Raw genomic sequence first — 23165 nt, 5'->3', positions numbered from 1 at the left:
TGTACCATGGTGCAACTGTGCCTGTGTTGGCACTAGGCAGCCCATTGAGCGCCAGCACAGGAGAAAAAGTCAGGAATGCAACGTATGCTTTAAATATGGTGCATTTCTGCCTTTCACACGTGATGCAGCGCAGCAAGGTGACTTGCTGAATGCGCCACTTTTCCTACATTTTCCCCTTAGTGCTAATTCACATCTAGAAATGCACTGAAGACAGACGCAAAATCTGTTTGCATTTATTTTCAGTTTGCAATGAAGATCCTGTCTCCTAAGCCATTTTTTCAAACTTATATCCTGAGCTTCTTTGAACTGATCTGCACTGAACTATGAAATACATAGTGAAGATTGCTGATGAGTAGACAAGGGAGAAGATATCCAATTGAACCTTTAGCAGGTTCAATCAGTCGGCATTTTCTCAGAAACTGCATACCAAACTGCTCCCAATTTGAACGATATCAGGATTCGTGGTGTACTATATATCATTTTAATGCTCTTAGTAAAGCAAACAACTGAGATAAAGATAGCTTCTCGGCTTTGAAACACCAACAGAAACAGAGGCAGAAACAGGGATTGCAGTGAAGACTCAGGGGCACATGCATCAAAGGTTTTTGAGATCGTAAACGGTGCGATTCACAAAAATCTGCCGTTTGCTATCACAAATTGGCCTTTGGAGATGCATGAAAGTGTTTTCTATGCGCAATTTAAGAATTCGGAATTATTTTCGAATTCCTAAATTGCAATTGCATTTAAGGAACCGCAATTTGCGATTTCTTAAATGCTATGCTAGAAGCACTTTCAAATAGCGATTTTGCTATTTGGGACCGCAAATTACAGACAAATCAAACTTGTCTGTAATTTGCAGAAACTTTGAAAAATGCACTGAAATGCATTTTCTAAAGTTTTAGGTTACACACACATGCCCTTAGGGTATGTGTGTGCACAACATGGGTGCCCAATTAAATTTTAGGGGTGCAACAGGGTGTCCTTTTGACAGCCTTGCACCCTTGAAAATGCATGCGCAATTTGCTATTACCTATTGGTACTCGCAAATTGTGCATGAAATCTCCTATTCATTCCTATGGGCCTGTGGTATCATAAGAATGAATGGGAAGGCATTCCTTAATTGTGACTCGCAATTTGCGAGTTGCAATTAAGGAATGTTTAGGAATCGCTATTTTTATAGCAATTCCTCCATGCATAGACTTTTGCGATTCCTTAATAATCGCAATTAAGGAATCGCAAAAGCCTACCTTGATGCATGTGCCAGTAAGTGTACAATGGACTGATGTTTTCAATCATTGAAAATTGAAGATGGCATTTAATTGTAAAAGAAAAGCATTCCTGAGTTGGTGAGGCGTCTTCTTCAGATGGTTTCTGGTAAAACTGTTTAAGATGCAAAAGATTCCATTTCACACATTGAAAAATAAGTGTTTGTATCTGATACTGGAATTGTCTCACTTGCTAAATTTGATTGAGAGCCAAAGTCTCTGTTATTATTTTATCCCACCCACCATCACCTCAGGGAGGATAACTGCAGAGTGGGACACACCTGAGAAAAGGCCAGGCAAACTGCAGGTAATTGGTAGGCACAATTGTGGCCTGACGGAGGCAGAAGGTGGCTGGAGAAGGTCCCTTTTCTTTCATTCTGGCTCTTTCTGTCCTGACCCACTTCCTGCATTACTTATAGATGACATGGGTACACTTAAAGCTACCACCCCACGACAAGAGATGCTCCCACTAAGAAATGGCAATCTACTCCACAGAGAGAGAGGTTTTGGAGCGGGTGACCAGAATAATGTGAAATTGAATACACTAAGTCCATAATTAATGTGATGTCCAATACAAGGTCTAAAAAAGTACCACCTATTTTTCTGACATCAACAGTCTCAGGGTCCAGTTTAAAACAGTGACATGGTTATTGCTAATGTATATTTTCAAGATGTGAATGTTTCCATTAAGAAAACTCAAAGGTAATCTCAGGGCAATACTAGCTCAAGATATAAACAGTGGGCAAACAAGGCTGTATGTGGTGACTTCCAGACATGTTTTGACATTTTTATATCAAAATTAAAGGATACTTCATCTGCAGTTTTAACTGACATTGAGCAAAGTTTGGCCAATATCTAACAGACTATTTCATATGGACCACATCTTATTACACAACCCATCCAGACCGATCTTTCTAGCAAACTGCAATTTAGCGACATTCCTTCAATACCTCTCTTGTACTTTCTAACAGGTTTTCCCTTCCTGAATTTCTTGACACTATTGATTGTCTTTCTACACACAAGGCACCATATATGTGCATCACCTGATAAACTGAATGCTAATGACTTTCTTCTTGATGGTCTTAGTGTTATCCCATGGAACACAGTAGGCATACGATCAAAACTATGGGCTTTTGTTTGTCAATTCAACATCATAATTCTGCAATAGCACTGGTCAGCTTCATTCCCTTTGTTGAAGGATTTGAACCTTATGCATTACCAGCTCTTCAATCGAAATCTGGCAAGGCCAAATGCAGACTGTTTTATGTGGACTTCTTTTTCTCTCAATTGAGGGGTCTAAGAATTCACAAGTTTCCCCAACATTCAGGTCTGGGATTTGAGATTTAAAGGTAGTAACATATTTCTATTAACCCCTTCCACGCTCATGACGAGCTGGGCTCGTCATGAGGTAGCCTCCTCGCACGCTCATGACGAGCCCAGCTCGTCATGAAACATAGGAATGAGTAAATCCCAGCACAGGAGGGGAAAATGCATAGCATCGATGTGGTTAAACGTTTATAATGACACCCTTTCCTCATGAGACTGATTGAATTTTGAAAGGCTCTTCATAATGTTAACATCATCCACCACTTAAGACACAGAGGTTTGGAAACATCTTCTTAATTATTCTGGTTGGTAATTTTAACATGACAAACGGAGATTAGGTTCCGTTTTAGATGTAAGTGTACCTACATTAAAACAACAAAGAGTTTTTCTAGTGCACTTATCAACATGGTGGAAGCATTTATTTACACACTCCCACTGGCCCCAATGGGCATTTACTATTACCATGCTTTTAAATGATTTCCCAGCATTAGAAATGATATAGGCCACAGATCAAAAAAACGAATTTGAAGACAGAGCAGATGTACTGGGGCAGTTTGGACTTATGCTCACAGGGCCCGATTGACAGAACTAACTGAAGACAAAATCCTAAACTAACTTACTCATTTTGGTATTCACAGAAGGCACTTACTCATTTCGGTATTCCCAGAAGTTAGGAGTCCTAACTTTAGGACTCCTAAATGCCTTCTGTGAATACCAAAAGTCTTAAAGTTAGGATTTTTCTCAGTTTAGGAGTTGTAAAGTTAGAACTTCTAACTTTAGGACTCCTAAATGCCTTCTGTGAATACCGAAAGTCTTAAAGTTAGGATTTTTCTCAGTTTAGGAGTCCTAAAGTTAGCAGTCCTAACTTTACTACTCCTAAACTGAGAAAAATCCTAACTTTAAGACTTTCGGTATTCACAGAAGGCATTTAGGAGTCCTAAAGTTAAGACTCCTAACTTTACTACTCCTAAACTAAATCCTAACTTTAAGACTTTCGGTATTCACAGAAGGCATTTAGGAGTCCTAAAGTTAGGACTCCTAACTTCTGTGAATACCGAAATGAGTAAGTGCCTTCTGTGAATACCAAAATGAGTAAGTGCCTTCTGTGAATACCAAAACGGTAGTAAGTTAAGGATTTTGTCTTAAGTTAGTTCTGTGAAGCGGGCCCACAGTCATAGACCCTGACTTTGGTTGACTTACAAAAAGAAGAAACTTTCCCGAGGCCTCATTTATAGTTTGGTGGGCAGGTACTCCATCATACATGCAACAGATATCCTCCCCGCCTTATTACAAGCTCACTACATCCTAATGCACTTGCAAAAGGATGGATGGGATATCCATCACTTTTGTAATCAAATATCAATCTGCCAAACTCTAAATCAGACCTTAAGTCATGATTTCCAACCACAACTACTAGGGTGAGGACTAATGCAAAACATGTGATTGTTCCTACCTGATTGTTCATGCTCCCTCTTATTTGTACTACTTGCATTGATGACCTACCTTCTTAACTATGCTCCCTCGTGTACCCACCCTACCAATCACTTACCCCTTGCCTTTGTAAAGCGCTCTGTTATCTGCAAAGATATTGTTTGCGCTATATAAAACTTTCAAAATAAATAAATGTGATTGTATAAGAGTTACACACTTCAAAACTACTTTTACAGGTAAGTTACCAGTTTCTTTTACTGTATAACATTATTGATTGGTAATAGGCAAACTTGTTTGTAGGCCTCACGGAGAGAATCAAAAGAGGAGGAATAAGGTAGTGATGATGTCAGTATTTCTCCTGAAAGAACGATTTCTCTTACTATTCCAAAATTAACAGTAGTTCGCTGTTTGTGTGGATGTGCTCCTTTATTATATGTCGCACTTTGGTCGGAGTTTAATGCTAAGTAGATGAATATACTCATATCTGCAGGTGAATGTTCTCTTTCTGCCAGAGAATGGCTTGTCTAATGTCCAATAGAAATTTTCCAGGTAACTAGCTAATTTGACTATCATTAACTTGTAACCAGGTTTTGAGGCAAAAAATGGAATGGCATTTGCTGAAAGGGCTGCAGACTGGTAAACTAACTGGAGAGTAAACAAATGAGATATTTCTAACTTTTTAAAACTAAAGTAAATTTCCTTGTTTAAGCTGACTGTAAAGTGGCCACCAATTCTATCATATTTGTGTAAACAAGCAGAAATCATATTCATCAAGTTTTGTATAAAACTTTACTTGCGGAAAATAGGAAGTCAAAGCTATTATTAGCAGCTTAAAAAAAAGCTGTATTACTTTGTATATAGGAGGCATTCCTTATTCAAATATGGACAGTAATGAAAGCATATAAAAACAAACTGTTTTGAGCAAAACAGCATCTGTGAATGATACTTATCTGTCACAAGAAATCACAATGTTTTGAGTACAAAAGCCATGTGTAACTAAATTCCTTTTATTCTCTGTTCAAAACTAGTCATGTTTGTGCTGCTGGTGCCAGTCAAAAGACATGCTGCCTTCAGAGGAAAAAGTTTCGTGCCTGAAGTTTAAAGCCAACGATCATGGATACGACAACTTCAGTTCTAGTAACAAGGACAGCTCTACATAGGACTGAATGGAAGCCTGGACTTTGCCAACTCTTACTTTTGCTACATCTTAAATTAATATATCAACGCAGTAGCGACTCTGGGATTCCAAATGCATTGTTTCTGTGTAGACTTGAACAGGACAAACGTACTGCGTTGAACATGTGCACGTGTTCGCCTAATACAGGAATAGCCCAAAAGAAATAACAAAGAAAATTAAAATGAACAGCTCAAGCACTTACACCTTTTGGATGCTGCACTTTGAGCTCCTCAAGATAATCTTTAATCACTTCACCGACGGCTTATGCAAGTCAAAATGTTTTACGAGATTCTTTTTACGACGGGGACTCAAAAGAACTAATTACGTTGAAGACAAAATAATTTTTGCATCAAATGGATGATGTGGCTTTTATGGTTTTCAACCACAGAATAAACAACAGATAACATTAACATAAGTGTAATAGAAGCTTCTTAACCCCCTTGTTTCTAGAATTAAAATGAATGCACCGGCTTCCATTCTCCTTTGAGAGCCACAAGTTGTGTATTGAGGACAGTTTTGTGGTGAAGTGTGATATCCAATGCAAGTACTGCAATCCAATCATTTTATTGATGCAGTAGAGCAAAAGTGATATAGAACGATGGCCACTGAATGCGTTGGAAAATTATGAACCACTGTAGGGTAGGGTGAAACATATCAGAGGACAATGCATGGTAAGAATGGTCTGAAGATCAGTACAGCAAAGTTTTGCCTAATCTTTGACAGAAACATTATGCGTATTAGTTTGCAGTAAGATTCAACAGTTGCAACCAGTGGAGTGGATTTTGGGGTACCCCATTGCTCCTCTGAGTAGATATGTTTGCCACGGTATTAAGGTGAAAGCCCAACAAAATATCACTTCTTCAAGGGTGTCACAATGTCTTGTAAAAGACACACAATTGATGCAGCCCTAGACATTGCCCAAGAAAGGAGATACGATAATAAGGGTTGGAGGAAAGGGTCCATATTAAATGCGTTTTGTAAAATAAAGTGTCCGCTTTATAAGTTAAATGTGTGTGAATTGTCTAGAGCAATAAACACTCTGTAAACATATTAGTCAATGCTGTATTACTAAAATATTACATCATGTTCAACATTAAAGTTTATAAATTTGCTGGATTTGTAATCAGCATGTAAGCTCATGTGAGGTGTGAAAATGCATTATTTTAGAATGTAGAGCTACATCTGTTGGAGATTTCAAGTGTGCAAGCATGATCATCATTTAGTGACTCATAATCTCTAATTGTACATCTTCAAAAATGTTAATGAATGTCCTCTTTCAGATAACATTCACATTGTTCCAGTCTGAACATTTGCTAAAAGGAAGGGTGAATTGGCTCCTTGAGTTGTAATTATTCAGTAGCAGACACCATGACACTCATGTCAGACATTTATTCAGGCCCGGTCAAAAACGTCATGTAAGCCTCTTACAATAGGAACACCTGTTTCTAATTAAAAAGAAAAAGTCCTATATGGAAAGATAAACAAGGGCAGCTCCATCATCTACATCCTTCTAGTGGTATGTGATGTGTCAGCCTCCTATAAACAGGCAGACTTGATCCAAAATATTTATATGCATTTTAGTATTCATGTGCAGGGTCCAGAAAAAGCCTGGAGTCTGGGGAATAATGCCATCTCTGACCTCCTTCTGACAAGTGTCTACCATGTTTCCCCATTTCTGTACAGTGCAAGTACATTGTGGCAAATCTACTTTTGACAAACATTGAAAAACACTTAACTCCTAAATTAAATGTCTGTGACTTTATAATGATTTAGCCTCATAAATTATGAAAGTTGCCATAAGGGGCATGTGTGTTCTAACAAAAGGCGCATAGAACACTAACCTGTGATCGGTTTGATCACAACAGCAGAATATCTACTCATAAGTAGCTTAGTGGGCCAGAGCTCTGATTAAAGAAATTGTGTAATATGAAAAATATATGGTTACAAAACATCTTTCATCCTTTTGAGGGCGATCAACTAGTATTGTTGGGTGATGCAAATGGGCATAGCTTCAGGGGGTGTTTGGGGTGTGACACCCCTGAAATAAATGCATTTGTGGTCTGAGAGTTAGGTGTGGGGGCCCGAGTTGGGACTCCTATGCCTTTGTTGGTTTTTCTCTTCATTCTTATTTGACTAAACGTTTTTAAATAGTTATGTTTTTTTATCAGGAACTTAGACAGAGGCTCACCTAATACAAATCAGCAATGAACCTGTTCATATCCCAAACTTTGGTCCTCTCATCACCCTTCGGGATACAGTTTTTTAGTGGGGAAATTTATGAATTAGTCCCACCAAATCTCACTGACTAAGCTACACCACTGGATGCAAACACCATTTATCACCATCAGAAGGCATTTGCAACTGTAGTGTGAAGTGTAATATCTGTCACTATTATGTACCTTTTGACCTAGATCCATGGAATAGAAGCAAGATCAACTATGTTGTTTGTGCTTGCTCTACGTTATGACACCCTAAAATTGTTTAAAAATATATATATTTTCGTAACCAAACAGCATTGTTAGATCTTTGTGAAAATTATTTCAATGCAGTGCACTCATACTACTCGAAACGGGTAACTAATGTCATCCTGAAATATAAATTGATCAGTATTATTTTCATAAAGTTATATGTCTATATTTGTATTTAAAATGTATAACTGCATACAACAATTGGGTTTAGAACTGCTTTGATTAAAATACAACTACCTGAATGTATGGCATACTTTGCTAATAACTTTGTATAGTCTTGTAATATATATGTGTGTTTATGTACCTATAGAATTTAATCTCTAATGTTTTTTATACCAGTCATCAACATATATTGACAAAAATAAAAATTTTAGTTATTTTTATGTCTGTCTACTTGCTTAAATTATTACAGTTTTTTATCACAAATGCACTTGTGAAAATAAAGGAAAGATTTGCATAATTCTATCTTTAGCCCTGTTTAAAAAATATGATATCTTGTTGCAAAATTGTACATATGAACCAATTCTGATAAAAAAACTATTGGGTAGTTTTTAAGTTCTATTTTTGAGCAATCTAATGTAAAATCGGAACATTCTAAAAAAGTAAAACATGATTTTACTTGACATTTGCACATGTTTACATTGTTCTGAATTTAAAAAAGACAATGTTCACAATGTATCACATATCTAATCTTTATTTATTTATTTGAAATGTCAGTTTTGTTTCCTAATATCATAGAAACTCTCAATAATCCATTTGGCTTACTGTATACATGTTCACATTACAATGTAAAGCTTATTAAAATCAATACTAATGTTAAAATTACCTTTCTATGGGCTATCATAAGTTGCATCTCCACAGTGTGGCCTTTAAAAATACATGTCAGAGGCATATGTGGCTGTTAATAGACACACTGTGCATTTTCCTACAATCTAGTGTTAGCTCCAGATTTGTGCAAGTTGCTTTTCTTCAAAGAAATCTTCTCAAGTAATGAGGTCCATTGCCTCCCCCCATTGCTGATAATGCGAATGGGCATTGGCTCCATTGTTAGATTGTTTTCTCTCTGCCATTGGGTTTGGATATGTGTTACAAAGATCCAGATCAATGCCACTGCAGTGATATCTTCGGGTGTTATCGGTTCCTCTCCCTTCCGTTGATATTGTTCTGTGTTGCATTACCCTTTCTCCCTCCCTCAGTGGCCTCTTTACAGTCTCAATTTCTATTTGAGTGGACTCGCACATCCATCCCTCATCTTAAGATCCAATTGGCTAGCACTATCTCCAACACCATTGCTCCTAATTATATCACACTAACCAAACTATTCAGATCAGATATCCATAATTGGGAATGTCTGGGCCTTTCCTGGTTGGGTAGGATTGTGGCTATTAAAATGACCACTTTGCTCCGCAACCTTTATTTATTTCAAGTATTGCCGTTGACCCCACCCAAACAAATACTTCAATCCATGCAAGTTGAGAATAACAAGTGTATTTGGTTAGGGAAAAGCCTTGATTGCAAAAATACCTCCTTTATTGCCTTACACATGATGGGGTCTTGCAGTGCCCCTCCTCCTGTGGTACTTTTACACTTTTACGCCTTGCAACTACAATTCCTAGTTGAGTGGACTAGACCTCTCACTGAGAAACACTGGTGTCCTATGAACCAGGCAGTTGTTGTCTCCCATATCTAGAGGGAGCCTTAGCTCCCCAAAAGACATACAGCTTGGGGGTCTTTATTCTTCCCGGGTTACGGGAGCTATGTTTCGGGTCTGGGACACAGTGGCAGTCATATTCGGGCTGATGAGCTTTTCCTCGCCAATGAAATGATTTTGACCAACCCTAATTTCACCCCAGGTCTACAGCCAGATCTTTTTTGTCTATCGCGTTCCATACTTTCAAATATGCCATTGGGTGCTACACCCTTCCATTCAGCCCCATGCGGAGCAACCTTTGACCCCTTTTGAAAAATGTATAATACTAAAAAAAGTGACCATCTGCTTATTTCCAAGTTGTATACCATATTTGGTGGGGAAGCGGTTGTCACCCGCTATGTGAGGCAGAAGCACTAGGAGGAAGAGATTGGCAGACCTCTCTTGGATTCCAAGTAGGTGGACATATTCTACCAAGCTCGACATACAACACACAACATGTCCAGCCCAGCGTCTACATATAACATAGTGTCCTACTAGTATTTGACCCCCGTGAAGATAAGCACATGGAATGCAGAGCGTTCTAAAGAATGTTGGAGGGGTTTGCCCGAGGATGGGCTCCCTTCTCCACCTCTATGGCATTGCCCCAAAAGTAATCGTTTCTGGGACCAAGTTTTAAATGAAATAGATAAGGCTTTTGCGGCATCTATCCTCCGATTCCCTGCCTATACTGTCCTGGGATTGCCTGACCCTCTCACAGAATTAAACATATGGCACTAGCATTGGGTGCAGCGCACCAGGTTATTCTTGCACTTTGTGGCACTGACAAGAGCCCTCAGTCTACTTCCCGGCTGTACAAACTTTGTTTTATTTTGGGCGTGGAGAAAATGTCCCTAGCCTTAGAACAGACATTAGATGACTACACTACTGACTGGGATCCTTATATTCACAATCTCTCTGCGGAGTTTAACAAACTGACATGCCCGTCATACTTGAAGCTTCTACTACTTATTCCCTCTCCTGGCTCTGGCTTCAGTGAATCGTCAAATCATCCACATGATGACACCTACACAACTTTTCCTTTACCCTAAAATTGACTGGTAACTCTATTTATTGCTTTGCTATACACCTAGAAATACTTGGTGGCTGAGGGGACTGTTCTTTGGGGTTGTTTAAAACTACTTGTATGGTTGTCATTGCCTTTAACGCTGCTGGTCCCAAAGTTGTTGGTGCAAGCTGTGTACACACCTTCTATTGTTTTTACACTGTTGGCCCATGGGGTTGTAGGTACATAGCTGTGTTTTAATGCTGTTAACTCAATAAAAAGAAATGATTCATAAACATGGCATGCTTAGTAATGTAATTTAGGGCTTATCAGTGTAATTGAAGGGAACTCTATATCAGAATTCACAGATGCCCGGCCTAGAGATTTTGCTTTTTTTCTGTCAACTTCATATGCATTGCCTCACTGAGATGATCAATTATCTATTTTTGACAAATTTGTTTTATCTATCCAAAATTAGGTATCGATGAATTTGAACTTTCTTTTACATCTTTCTCCAAGCTGAATGAAGGACTGTTTTTTTGTGCCAAGTTTGTGCAGCCTCCCTCGCTGACCTGTCACCATCCACAGGCCGAACAGCTGATGTGCTCTGTCATTATCCAAGCAGAACATTTCACACAAGTCAGAGTGTACACCTGACAGCACCACACTCCCTTGCACCCAGTAGCCACTCACATGGGGTAGAAAGGCATTGTAAGGTTTCAGAGTGTAGAAGTTGGATAATCACCTGTTATATGGTTCATACAAATTTAGTAGGACTGTGTGTTGGATCATCAAATGTTTATAATACAGAGACTGAGTCTTCTTAAATCATCAGTACATGTTTTTTGGCTAACTCACTGTACCACATCTAAACTTTTAAACCTCCAGCCTCCAGATTAGTAGATACTGTCAACAAATTCAAACATGACCACTCTTATTCGCAGGGAATTCATGGAAACAGATCTAACCCTATCGTTGGTCACTTTTACATTTCCAAAGTTTTACAAAAAGAAGAGACAGTAATACTTTTTCAAATGTTAATTGAAAAGATCTAATCATTGTAAGTAGAACATGAACTGCGATAATTAGACAGATGAGACATCATTGTTATAAGCATTATTAGAATGGTAAAAAACACAAACAATTCAACCACGTTAATTGTTCCTAATGTTACTCTTATCTATCACTAATACACCTACTCTAGTAGGAGCGTTGTGGGAGTACCCTTCTGCCAGACCCAGTTGGAATGATCTAACCACATACCTTGGTGTAATGTCTCAGGGAACCGGGCTCAGTGCATTAACAAATGCACTGCATTTAAGTATTTAAGTCTGCACTCATCTTTGCTTGTGCAGCTATCCTCCTTCTTAGGATGAATGTTGAGATCTGCAGAGCTGCATCTCATTCACAGCTCTCTGCCGCATTCATGATAACTCCAGTGTAAAGTGACTTTCACTGAAATAAAAACAGATGCTGTTTAAATAATAAAACTACAGCCTTAGCTCATTCTCCTAGAGACACAGAAAAACATCTTTACTAAGGGGCACATTATGATGGCGGACCTGAGTCCGTCCGCCACCATAGAGTAGGAGGGAACCTCCGCATTGCCTGCGGAGGTCACTCCAGTGCAATTAGGATGTGACCGCCACCCTGGCGGTCACATCCTCTATTTTTAACATTGCGGCGGGTGCGGCTTCAAGCTGCACCCGCAGCAATGTTAAAAATGCACGCATTGCATTTGTATGTAGAAAGTGGCAGGCACCGCGCGGTGCCTGCCGCTTTCTGCATACAAATGCAGGGGGGTACCATAGTTACCCCCCATGTGCACCCCCCACCCCCCCTTCACCTAGGGGGCCCGCAACGGGCCCCCGCATTGAAGTTACACATGCTTTTCCACGGCGGAAAAGCCGCCGCGGAAAAGCATGTTTCAGAGCCCATCCTAATCTGGCTGACGGTGTCTGAGAGACACCATCACCATATTAGTGCTTTTCCGCCGCGGTTGTGAGCCAACCGCGGCGGAAAAGCTGCGGACGGAAACCCGGACCCACCAGCCATCCTAATGTGGCGGTGGGTCTTTGGTGGTTCCGCAGAGGATTTTCCGCATCCTCCGGGCCGGCGGTGGCTTCCGCCGGCCCGGAGGAATGCTGAAAATCCTCCATCCTAATGAGGCCCTTAGTCTGGAGAAAAAGAGTTGTTTCCTTCATGCAAATAATAAAGCTAGGACATTGCCTTCTAGAATCTGTTTCCTTGCAAGTGCGGTCTACAAAACAACGTCTACCACAATTAATGCACACGTGGCATTTTCCCGTGTGAAAAACATGTGCAAACCACCATCTTAAAAAGATGGTAAGTTAAAAAGGGAACCTAAAATGTAGACTAAATATAATCCATGTAACACACATTATTCCTCAGCCATGACACTTAAATAATCACATGGATCAGTGTGAAGAATGAACTTGCACCAAAAAGAACCAAAGAGGAGAGGGTGGCGGTTTAATCAGCCAAGCTTACCACTGGTTTGAAACTTTGGAAAACCCAATCGAGTTGATTCGTTTCTTGATTTGAACCTCACACAAACTTCAGGGGATAACCTGCAGGTCAGTCTTCTATCAACTTGGCTTAGCTTTTCATCCTTCCATAGTTGATAATATTATCACCCTTTATCTAGGTTGACATATAGAGGAGTAGTGTGAGTTGTGAAACATTTCCTACTCCACTCTGTGACGTTTTTTATTAAGGCTTTGCTAATTTTGTGGACTTTACATAATGGAGGAAAAATCTGGTAAATTAAGGATTTTCTTTGAGAACCCCCTTGCCCCCCACCACCACCACCAAAAGCATATGTTTGATAGTATAATTGTGCCCCTAGGAGAAAGTTTGAAAAACACATGAGATTACAAATTCATTTACAAGACAAGTGGTTTATTTCGGCCCACTTCACCACCAAAAATGTCACTATGCACAATAATTATATATACTTAATCAGTGATTTCATCAGTACTGCAACATAATTTAAGATCTGAAAAAACATTTCTATATTAGCTTTTGACGAAATAATATTGTGAGGTCAAAACATTGAGGTCTAAATATAGACAATCAAAATATTTTGAAAGTAAGTGCATATAGGTGAGAATCAGTTTACTACTCAACTCCACATCTACATACTTTGAAGGTACATAGATGTGGATTTAAGTATAGTGAACCTATTCTTATCCATATATTCCTACCTTGTTGATACTGCCTGCCTAGAGGTGGGGGCTACATTGCAAAGGAGGTGACTTTCCATAGGACCTGAGGACGGTGGTCACTGCTCGTGCCCCCCCGGCCTCCTGGTGTAGCAACCTGCTTCAATTCCTCTGCTCTTTCCTGTGCGCCCACCCCCCCGAAAATGAGTAGCAGTGGCCTACTGGCCTCCTTGGACATACCTCCTCATGAAGCACAATTTGACCAAGATCTGGAGATGGTTCATCCCTCTTAAGACCAACCTGCCATGTCCCTGACAAAGTCTGACCTCATGGAAAGTCTTTGTACATTTAAAGTTGAACTTTGCAATGAATTACGCCAAGACTTTAATACGAGCTTGGCAGATCTGCGCTCTGACCAGGGTCTAAAATGAAGGATCAACGAATGGATATCGATGAATGCGAGGGGCCTCAATGCACATAATAAAAGAATGGCGGTTTGGAAGTGTTTATGACATATGACACCAGATTTAGCATGTCTGAGGTAACACACCTCCTATGATAAAAGAAGGGAAAGTGTAGCACAGGACCTACCCTATAGGTTGCCACTTCTCAGCCCCTACTAAACAATGCAGCGTTGCAATTTATGTCAAACAGAACATACCTTGTTCTTTCTCCCATATCAAGACAGATAAGGAGGGCTGATAAGAGGTTCTGGTTGGGTTCCTGCAGAGATGATCCATTATTGTGGCCTCTCTTTACGCCCCCAATGTGGCTAAAGATGCCTTTCTTTTGAAGTTCCTGGAAGACCTATTGGGGTAACCCGAGGCAACATTATATTGAGAGGAGAATTTAATACACTGTGGATTTCCCACGAAGACTGGGAGGGAGGGGGCCGTTCCTCACAGGTACACTCTTGAGGCGACTACAGATGCCACTTGCAAACCTAGGCCACAGAGACTCTTGGCGTGAACTCCACTCTTCAGACTTGAGCCACACTTTTACTCTCAAGTCCATTGCAAGTATTCAACCATTGATAACATAGTTTTAGCAAAACACTCATGGCTATGACCCGCCCAATGGATATTGGCTTAAATGTTGTTTTTTGACCATTCCCCAGTCACACCATGTGTGGATCTGGGATCTCTGCAACGACCTAGGGGTTGGCACCTGCACCCCTGTCTGCTGTGCAACTTGTTGATGCATGAAGAAATTAGCCACCAAATTGATGAGTACTTTGAAACGAATGAGGATGGGGAGGGACTGAAGAGCGGTGTTGGGGATGCCTTTAAAGCACTGATTAGAGGCCTTTTCATAGCAGCTGCTGTTGAGAAGCACCACCTCAGTAAGATAGCGGTTCAAACACTAGAACTGGACATTAAAGAACTGAAATGTAAGAGATCTTTGCAACCTTCCAGCTTGAACACACACAGGTTCATAGCGGCCAGAAGGCAACTTTGTATGAACTATACCAATAAGGCTAAACGTACCCTTCTCAGAAAAAGCTCACACATCACTTGAGAGAAAGTGGGGAGTCAACTAGCTAAATTACTGTGGGACAAAAGAGAGAAAGAATATACAAGAGAAATCTGAACCTACTGATGACTGTGATCAATCAAACCATTTCCACAGCTTCTATCCCTACCTATACAGTGCACACCCCAATTTTGTAGAGGGACAGGTGAATTTTGTGGAAGGCTTCATGCGTCCCTGACTCATGGCATTACTGAGGGAGATGCTCAACCAGCTGATCCAGTTGAATGAAGTTAAACAGGCCTTAAAGCCACTTAAATCTAACCATGCCCCAGGCCCTGATGAGCTCAGATCCAAATTTTATAGGGTGTTCTCCTCTAAATTCACCCCTAAACTGGTTTCCTTACTCAAGTATTAGACATAGGCTCCACTACACCTTCCAAAAGGGAAGCGATTATTACATTTATTCCAAAACCAGATAAGGGCCTTAAGTTGTGAATGACTTTTTGTCTGATCGCGCAGTTGAATATATATTTTAAAGTATATACTAAAATGTTAGCTAGCCGTCTCAATGAGGTACTTCCAACTATGGTCCATCCCGATCACAGAGGTTCTGTCCAGGGGCACCAGGCACATGATAATATCCACACTACCATATACATGGTCAAAAAAGTCTATCTGAAGAAACTTTCTGCCATCCTTGAAAGGCTTTCAAATGGGTATACTAGTCTTTCTTGCAATTAACATTACACAGAATGTGCATAGGCCTACGTTTGTGAAAATAATTTTTTCTAACGATGCCAGGCCAACAGTGAGGGTCTCGCCTAATGGTCAGAGTTCTGCACCCTTTGCACTAGATAGGGGCACTAGTAAGGATGTCCACCTTCCCCACATTTATTTGCCTTTTTCATTGATCCCCTCACAGGCCTGATATGACAAACTGATTCGGTGTCTGACATACCATTTGGGGCACAGGATTACAAAATCTTGTTTTATGAAGACAATGTTCTGTTAACTTTGGGCTCCTTGTTCACAACTTTGGCTGCAATGTTAGACCTTTAGCGATCTTTTGAAGCAGTCTCAGGGTATAAAATGAAGTATGAGAAATCTGAGTTGTTGAATCTCACTCTGCACATGCAGAGAGGGTTACATTGGGAGCGTTCCTCCACTTCAGATGGGCCAAAAACTCTATTAAATATCCTGGGGTCAGAATCCTGAAGACCCCGGAGAGCTTTTCTCATCAACTACTCCCCCCACCTGGTTGTGTCCATAGAAACTGACCTGGGGTCCATGGGGATCTTATTCTCTCTTTGACAGGAATGATCAATGCAATAAAGATGTCCATATTGCAGCGCCTACTTTATGTGTTCCATGCACTTTTGATCTGGCTGAATGGAGCTTACTTCAGCAACTACAGCTTTGATTTTTCTGGAGGGGCAAGGCCCCACGGATTCCTCAGAGACCAGCTTCACAGCTGCCCAATTCAGAATTGTAACATAATGGTCTACACTAGAATCTAAGAAGAATTGGCACAGGAAGAACTATTCTGCAGTTCACAGAACTATCTGGGACATAGTTTAGGAGACGAAGCTTTATAGCCCCCCCAATCCTTATCTCAGCACTCCTGTGAGTACCACATTAGGAGTGTGGGATACTTACATTGCTTCAAAGGATATGGTGATACTCCCTTGAGCATACATGTCAATCCATTGCAATGCTGCTTTTACTCCCACTGTGGAGGGAATAGCCTTCTGACGATGGAGTGAGGGAGTGCTGAATGATGTATGTCAGTGTGACCCAGAAGACATTCCTGCAATGCAAGGTGGATTCTGCCCTCCTGGGTACAGAGTGCCTCCGTTACGCTTAGATCCGGCAATGGATTACTCATCCTTTTATTCTCTCTGCTGCTATTAGGGACAAAACCTGTTTTTAAACTTTTTTCCCCTGTAGAGGTGTCATCTCTGGAATTTAAAACTTACTTGTTTTTATAGGTATTTTTATTAGAGTTTGCAGGAATTATACTGAAAAACAATATCACAGAAAATTATTTACGTTTTAAACATACAGTAGTACAGATGCTAGCGAATACAAAAGGTGATCCGGCACAATTCAGAAATCCCATTCTAAAGTCAAAACCTGATCATACTAAATGCCTATATTGCACTTAAATCACACCAAGGGGAAAATTGCTTCTAATGCAGGACTTGCCCTCTGCATGGAAACATTATGAAGAGTGTGAGGGGATAGGGAAGCAGATCGTACATAAGCACTGAGAGCACCGTGGCAGGGACATTTACTCATCATCGATCTTGGTCCTACGCAGGAAAATCCACTACACGATCTGGTTTGGTTGGCACTATACTCCAGTTCACCTGCATAGCATGTGCCATGATGCATCTCTGAGGAGGGGCTGTGTGACACTCAGAAGCTCTGCCCATTGGCGGGGGTGTCCCAAGTTCCAACCTTTTTAGGAGCAGGTGGTTTCCCATTTTTGGTTTCCCTATCCCTTTCCCATATGGAGTGATACTTCTGGACCTCAAACCTGCAGACCTAAAGGCTATGCTTATTTAGAGTAGTATAGAGTGCAAACCAGACCTGTGAGGGTATCAGGGCGCTTTACAGTAGTAACAGGTAGGATACAAGGACACAGGGGGGAAGAGAGCCGAAGGGATAGGGACACAGGTAGATACAGCATATGGTAGAACAAACAATCATAATATCAGGATACATTTTGGGTAGGAACAAATCGATACATTAAGCTAGAGAAGCAGTCTCAACACCTGGGGGGCTTGTTCGGAAGTGCCGGGTGGGTATCATAAGGAGCCGTAACGATAGGTGAAGCCAGGTTACGGATGTGATTGTAACGTGAGCATTAGTAGAGGAATTTGCCCATTAGGAAAGTTTGGGCCTCCTTTTTGAAGTAAGCTAGAGACGGTAATCTTCTGATGGCAGGTGGGAGTGAGTTCCATATTCTTGGGGCAGCCCCAGAGAAGGCCCGATTGTACGTTCTTTTTCTCCTGAAGCATGCAGGTTGGAGCAAAAGGTCTCTGGCGGACCGGGAGTTTCTGGCACCTCCGGATATCATGAGTGAAACAGTAATGGCATATGGTGTTGCAATGTCTGTGAGGCGCTAAATTAAACATCACCCAAAGTGGAAATATGCAGACTACCCTCCATTGGTGCACTGGTATCACCATCTTTGAACTATTCTGGAGATGTAGAGACTGATTAGCAATCTGAACGGCACCCATCCTAAACCGAAACCAGCACATACTATGCTGGGTAGGGCCTGGCTCACAGGTTACTCTGTCCCCGATGGCAGTCCTTTGGCAGTTTTGATTGAGTCTAGATGTAAGGCTGTTCCTCTGCTTGATACTGGACCGATGATTTTTCTTGGTTTCTTTTTCTGTTCTCTTCCCATCTTAATTAATGAATTGTGTTCACAGACGAGTCAGGATATATGTACTTCTTGGTGGTCAGATCAGTGAGTGGATCTTCCTTCTGAATTTGGGGTTTGGAGAAGATTGGTTGCTGGGGTGAGAGTGGAAACGGGCTGCGACTCTTTTTATGAAATGGTTTGTCCAGTTTTTCAAAAATACTTTGTTTGTTACTTTCGTGGACGATACCTCTGTGTAAAATGTAATAAAAATATTTTCACCAAAAATTAAATAGATGGACTGAGTGACAGACATACAAATTCTGACATACATAAGTAAGGTGTGCCAAGCCAATGCTACAACCCCTGCAACATAGTTTCTCCTTGCTTGAGTCTCCCACCAGTATCTCCCATAGCTTGTGTATGTGTATGCACCCTACTGGAAGAAGAGCATTTCACACAACATACAAAATTTGAATCAATATTTAGGAAATATTTCACATTTTTGCCATTCCTAATCTTTCAGAACAAAATTCAACAGAAAATGACTAATGAGCTATGCGTATTACAAGTGGGTAATAACAAATCTGATTGGAAGAGGATAAGATGACTAGGCTGTGGTACAGTAAGGAAAGGAGACCTTTAGTAGAATTAAAGAGGTATGGAAACCAAGAACAAACGAGGGATGACTGAGTGTTCCTGGAAACCTGGGTATAGAAGTAATGTAATGAGTCCCTCAGATTTGAATTAAAAGAACCATTTAATTTTGAGAGAGAAGAAGAACTCATCACAACATACTCCCTTAAAAAATAAAAAGTAACAATATAATTGAATTTTGAGCATAGGTTATCTATTTTATTCCCATATGGAATAAAAAGAACATGTAGGTGTTCAATGTTCTGGCACAGTACAAGTTACTGGTGACATAAGTGGACAGTGAAAAGCATATGGAATGGTGGCTGGTTCATGAATAGTGCATAAAATGGCAGCCAACAAATTATTATGTCAATGTTTTGCCCCAATTCGGCTATTTACAGGTAGGGTCTTCATCAAGTCATAGTATGGCAGCATCCTACAATGTAATAAAACACTTGCCAAATTTTTTTTAAATTAATTTAGAATGGTAAGACATGTTTTATCAGTAGTAAAACAGTCTTACCTCAAAGAAGGTCAGAAAAATTATCTTGCATCACTTATGTGACTGCCCCCATAAGAAAAAATCTAAATTATCATAACTCCTTTAGTAAATTCATTATAGTAGCCAACTAGTATCATATATAACTAAATCACATCCTATGCATAAAAACATAATAAATAGTAAATCACATTCTCATTCAGAGTCATCTAGTTCCATAATGGGAATTAGTAGGAGGGGGTCAGGAAATCTATGGAGATTAGCTGTTTACCTATACTACTTGTATTTTTGTCCTTTGTACGGTCTGCAGTAGTAGTACTCCTGAGAGCAGCTAGTCATGTGGCATCCCACAGGTAAGCCAAGGGCTTGCCCTACGATTTCCCCTGATAGCTTGGTTCACCCGCTGTGCCCTAACTGCAATATTTTTAAACCTAGCACCAAACTCTACGAAGTGACCTTCAGCTGAATGGGAAGCGGAACCACGCTGAAGATAGCAGGTGCCCTTATTAATGCGCGGTCACTTATTAAACATAAACAAGAAGCGAATGATCTGATTTGTAACTATGATTTAGACTGCCTTTTTATAAAAGAAACCTGGGAAGAGGAATATTCGGGACTGGATCTAGCAGAGCCAGTCCCAACGGGGTACAGTATCTCTCGAGTAGACCTTCATGGTTGGGCTGGGAGAGGCTTAGCTATATTCAGCAAAGAGGGCCAGATGTACGACCGATTTTTGCAGTTGCAAAGGGGATGTCAGCCCCTTTGCGACCGCAAAATAAGTCAGGCCAATGTACTAACCCTAATTTGCGAGTCGCTAATCAATTAGCGACTCGCAAAATAGGGTTAACGACTCACTATTAGGTAGGGCTTGGCAAGGGCACCCCTTCCTAATAGCGACTCAAAAACCTTCTCAGAAGGGTGGTAAGCCCATCGCAAATGGGAAGGGGTCCCCACGAGACCCCTTCCCCTTTGGGAATGGATGCACAAATATTTTTTGAGGGCAAGCAGTGGCCCCGGGGACCACTGCCTGCCCTTAAAAAATGAAACTGAAGACTTTCATTTTTATTTTTAAATGCATCCTGTTTTCCTTTAAGTAAAACAGGCTGCATTAAAAAAAACTGCTTTATTTAAAAGCAGTTCCAGACATAGTCTGCTGACCCCAGCAGGCCACCATCCCTGCGAGTGCTAGTCATTCCCAATGTGGTCGCAAATTGCGACAGCCTCATTAATATTCATGAGGCATGCAATTTGCGACTCCATTTGGAATCACAAACAGTGTCTCAGACACTGATGTACATTGGATTTTGCGACTCGCAAATTAGGACTCGCAATTTGACGCAATGTGTGAGTCGTAAATTCCAATAGTCGTACATCTAGCCCAGAGTCTCTTAACTGCACTCTGGAGCAAATAGTAATCAGTGAGGTGTAAGGAACAGCACATTTCAGACTTAAAATTCATGGGAAAGTTATTTTCGCAGGCCTGTTGATATATCATCCCCCTGGTTCACAAATGCAGTTCCTCACAAATTGGGGCCAGAGGATGAAACCATGCATCTCGCACACTCATTTCGCTATTTTAGGTGATCTTAATTTTCCTATGGAGGATCTTTCCAATAAAGATACTACCTTGCTAGCAGAATTTATATTGTAAGGCAATGATTGAGTACACAAAACCACTTGGCAGAAAGAGTCTTTGTACATCTGGGGATATGTCTCTGCATTTGGCAGTCCAGGCTTCCTCCTCATAACCAACTATCCTTTGTAGGTCATATGTGATTTTTGTAATCTCTCCCACTATGACCCTCCCCCTCCCACTGCTTGTTTGATGGTCTATTTGGGTAACCTAACAAGACTTACCTGGCACCTGAGCAAATTGAACATAGGAAAGGGAGATTGACCCAACATTGGTGTCAAACCTGTCCCAAATATAAGCAAGGCCCTGAGAGGGGATCAGATTGACTGTGTTACAGTTTATCATGAAACTGTTCTTTTTTCAGGAACACAGAGGCATGTCATGCCCTTGCATGCAACATGTAGTACCAACTATGATTGGAAAACAAAGTCAGCTAAAATTGACTTATTCAATTGTCTTCAGGATGATGGAAATCATTTATAAATTAAAGCAGTCCCTCCGGAAGGCAAACCTCATGAACATCTCAGTTTTATGGTCGATGGGGATATGTGGTAAGAAATATCCATTAAGGTACACAAACTAAATTGAGGAAGTCAATATTCATGATGCTCAGAATTCAAAAAAGAGTAATGACTTTGATTCAAGTTGCCTCAAAGATCTGCATGTGAAGTCCAAGAGACAGTTTGGATCTATGCCTGTCATAGTCAGGGCTGCAACACATTAGGGGAGGGTAGGAGATAAATAAGCATCTGCCAATCTGTAGGAACTAGAAAAGTTAGCCTTCTGTTTCCTTTAATTGTATCTTTTGGCAGCCTATGCAGCACCCCTACATACATTCCTACTCCCTGCTGACGAGAGGCAACAACCTCGAAAAACGTGTCCAGGGATGGCCAACGCGACTGATTTTTTGCCCAAGACCCAGGCAGAGGCGCACCCGCTGATGCTCACTTCATGGACCACAATGCTTTGGGGCAACACGCTGGTAGGACAAGCAGTGAGCGACCCATTGGACTTTCTTTTATATTCAGGCTCCCTTGAGCCGGTGGGGCTGACGAGCCCAGGTTACGCTCCTGCGTGCCACGAGCGGTACCAGACCTGAAGATATTTTTGGCAGCCTACGCAGCACCCCTACATACATTCCTACTCCCTGCTGACGAGAGGCAACAACCTCGAAACACGTGTCCAGGGATGGCCAACGCGAATGATTTTTTGCCCAAGACCCAGGCAGAGGCGCACCCGCTGATGCTCACTTCATGGACCACAATGCTTTGGGGCAACACGCTGGTAGGACAAGCAGTGAGCGACCCATTGGACTTTCTTTTATATTCAGGCTCCCTTGAGCCGGTGGGGCTGACGAGCCCAGGTTACGCTCCTGCGTGCCACGAGCGGTACCAGACCTGAAGATTTTTTTGCCAGCCTACGCTGCACCCCTACATACATTCCTACTCCCTGCTGACGAGAGGCAACAACCTCGAAACACGTGTCCAGGGATGGCCAACGCGACTGATTTTTTGCCCAAGACCCAGGCAGAGGCGCATCCGCTGATGCTCACTTCATGGACCACAATGCTTTGGGGCAACACGCTGGTAGGACAAGCAGTGAGCGACCCATTGGACTTTCTTTTATATTCAGGCTCCCTTGAGCCGGTGGGGCTGACGAGCCCAGGTTACGCTCCTGCATGCCACGAGCGGTACCAGACCTGAAGATATTTTTGGCAGCCTATGCAGCACCCCTACATACATTCCTACTCCCTGCTGACGAGAGGCAACAACCTCGAAACACGTGTCCAGGGATGGCCAACGCGACTGATTTTTTGCCCTAGACCCAGGCAGAGGCGCACCCGCTGATGCTCACTTCATGGACCACAATGCTTTGGGGCAACACGCTGGTAGGACAAGCAGTGAGCGACTCATTGGACTTTCTTTTATATTCAGGCTCCCTTGAGCCGGTGGGGCTGACGAGCCCAGGTTACGCTCCTGCGTGCCACGAGCGGTACCAGACCTGAA

General features: G+C 41.4%; 1 protein-coding gene across 1 annotated transcript in view; it reads left to right on the top strand.

The window, feature by feature from the left end:
* The window catches only part of EDNRB (endothelin receptor type B), a 162453-nt gene extending 154403 nt beyond the window's left edge, over positions 1-8050 (top strand). Inside the window, exon 8 of the mRNA XM_078657483.1 lies at positions 5051-8050. Coding sequence (XP_078513609.1) covers positions 5051-5182 — 132 coding nt within the window. The 3' untranslated portion in view covers positions 5183-8050. The remainder of the gene's footprint in view (positions 1-5050) is intronic.
* The last annotated feature ends 15115 nt before the right edge of the window (positions 8051-23165 follow it).

Source organism: Lissotriton helveticus, chromosome 8 (genome assembly GCF_964261635.1).
Source record: "Lissotriton helveticus chromosome 8, aLisHel1.1, whole genome shotgun sequence".
NCBI lineage: Eukaryota > Metazoa > Chordata > Amphibia > Caudata > Salamandridae > Lissotriton > Lissotriton helveticus.
The sequence above is the reverse complement of the archived record's forward strand: the minus strand, read 5'-3'. Positions and strand labels throughout refer to the sequence as shown.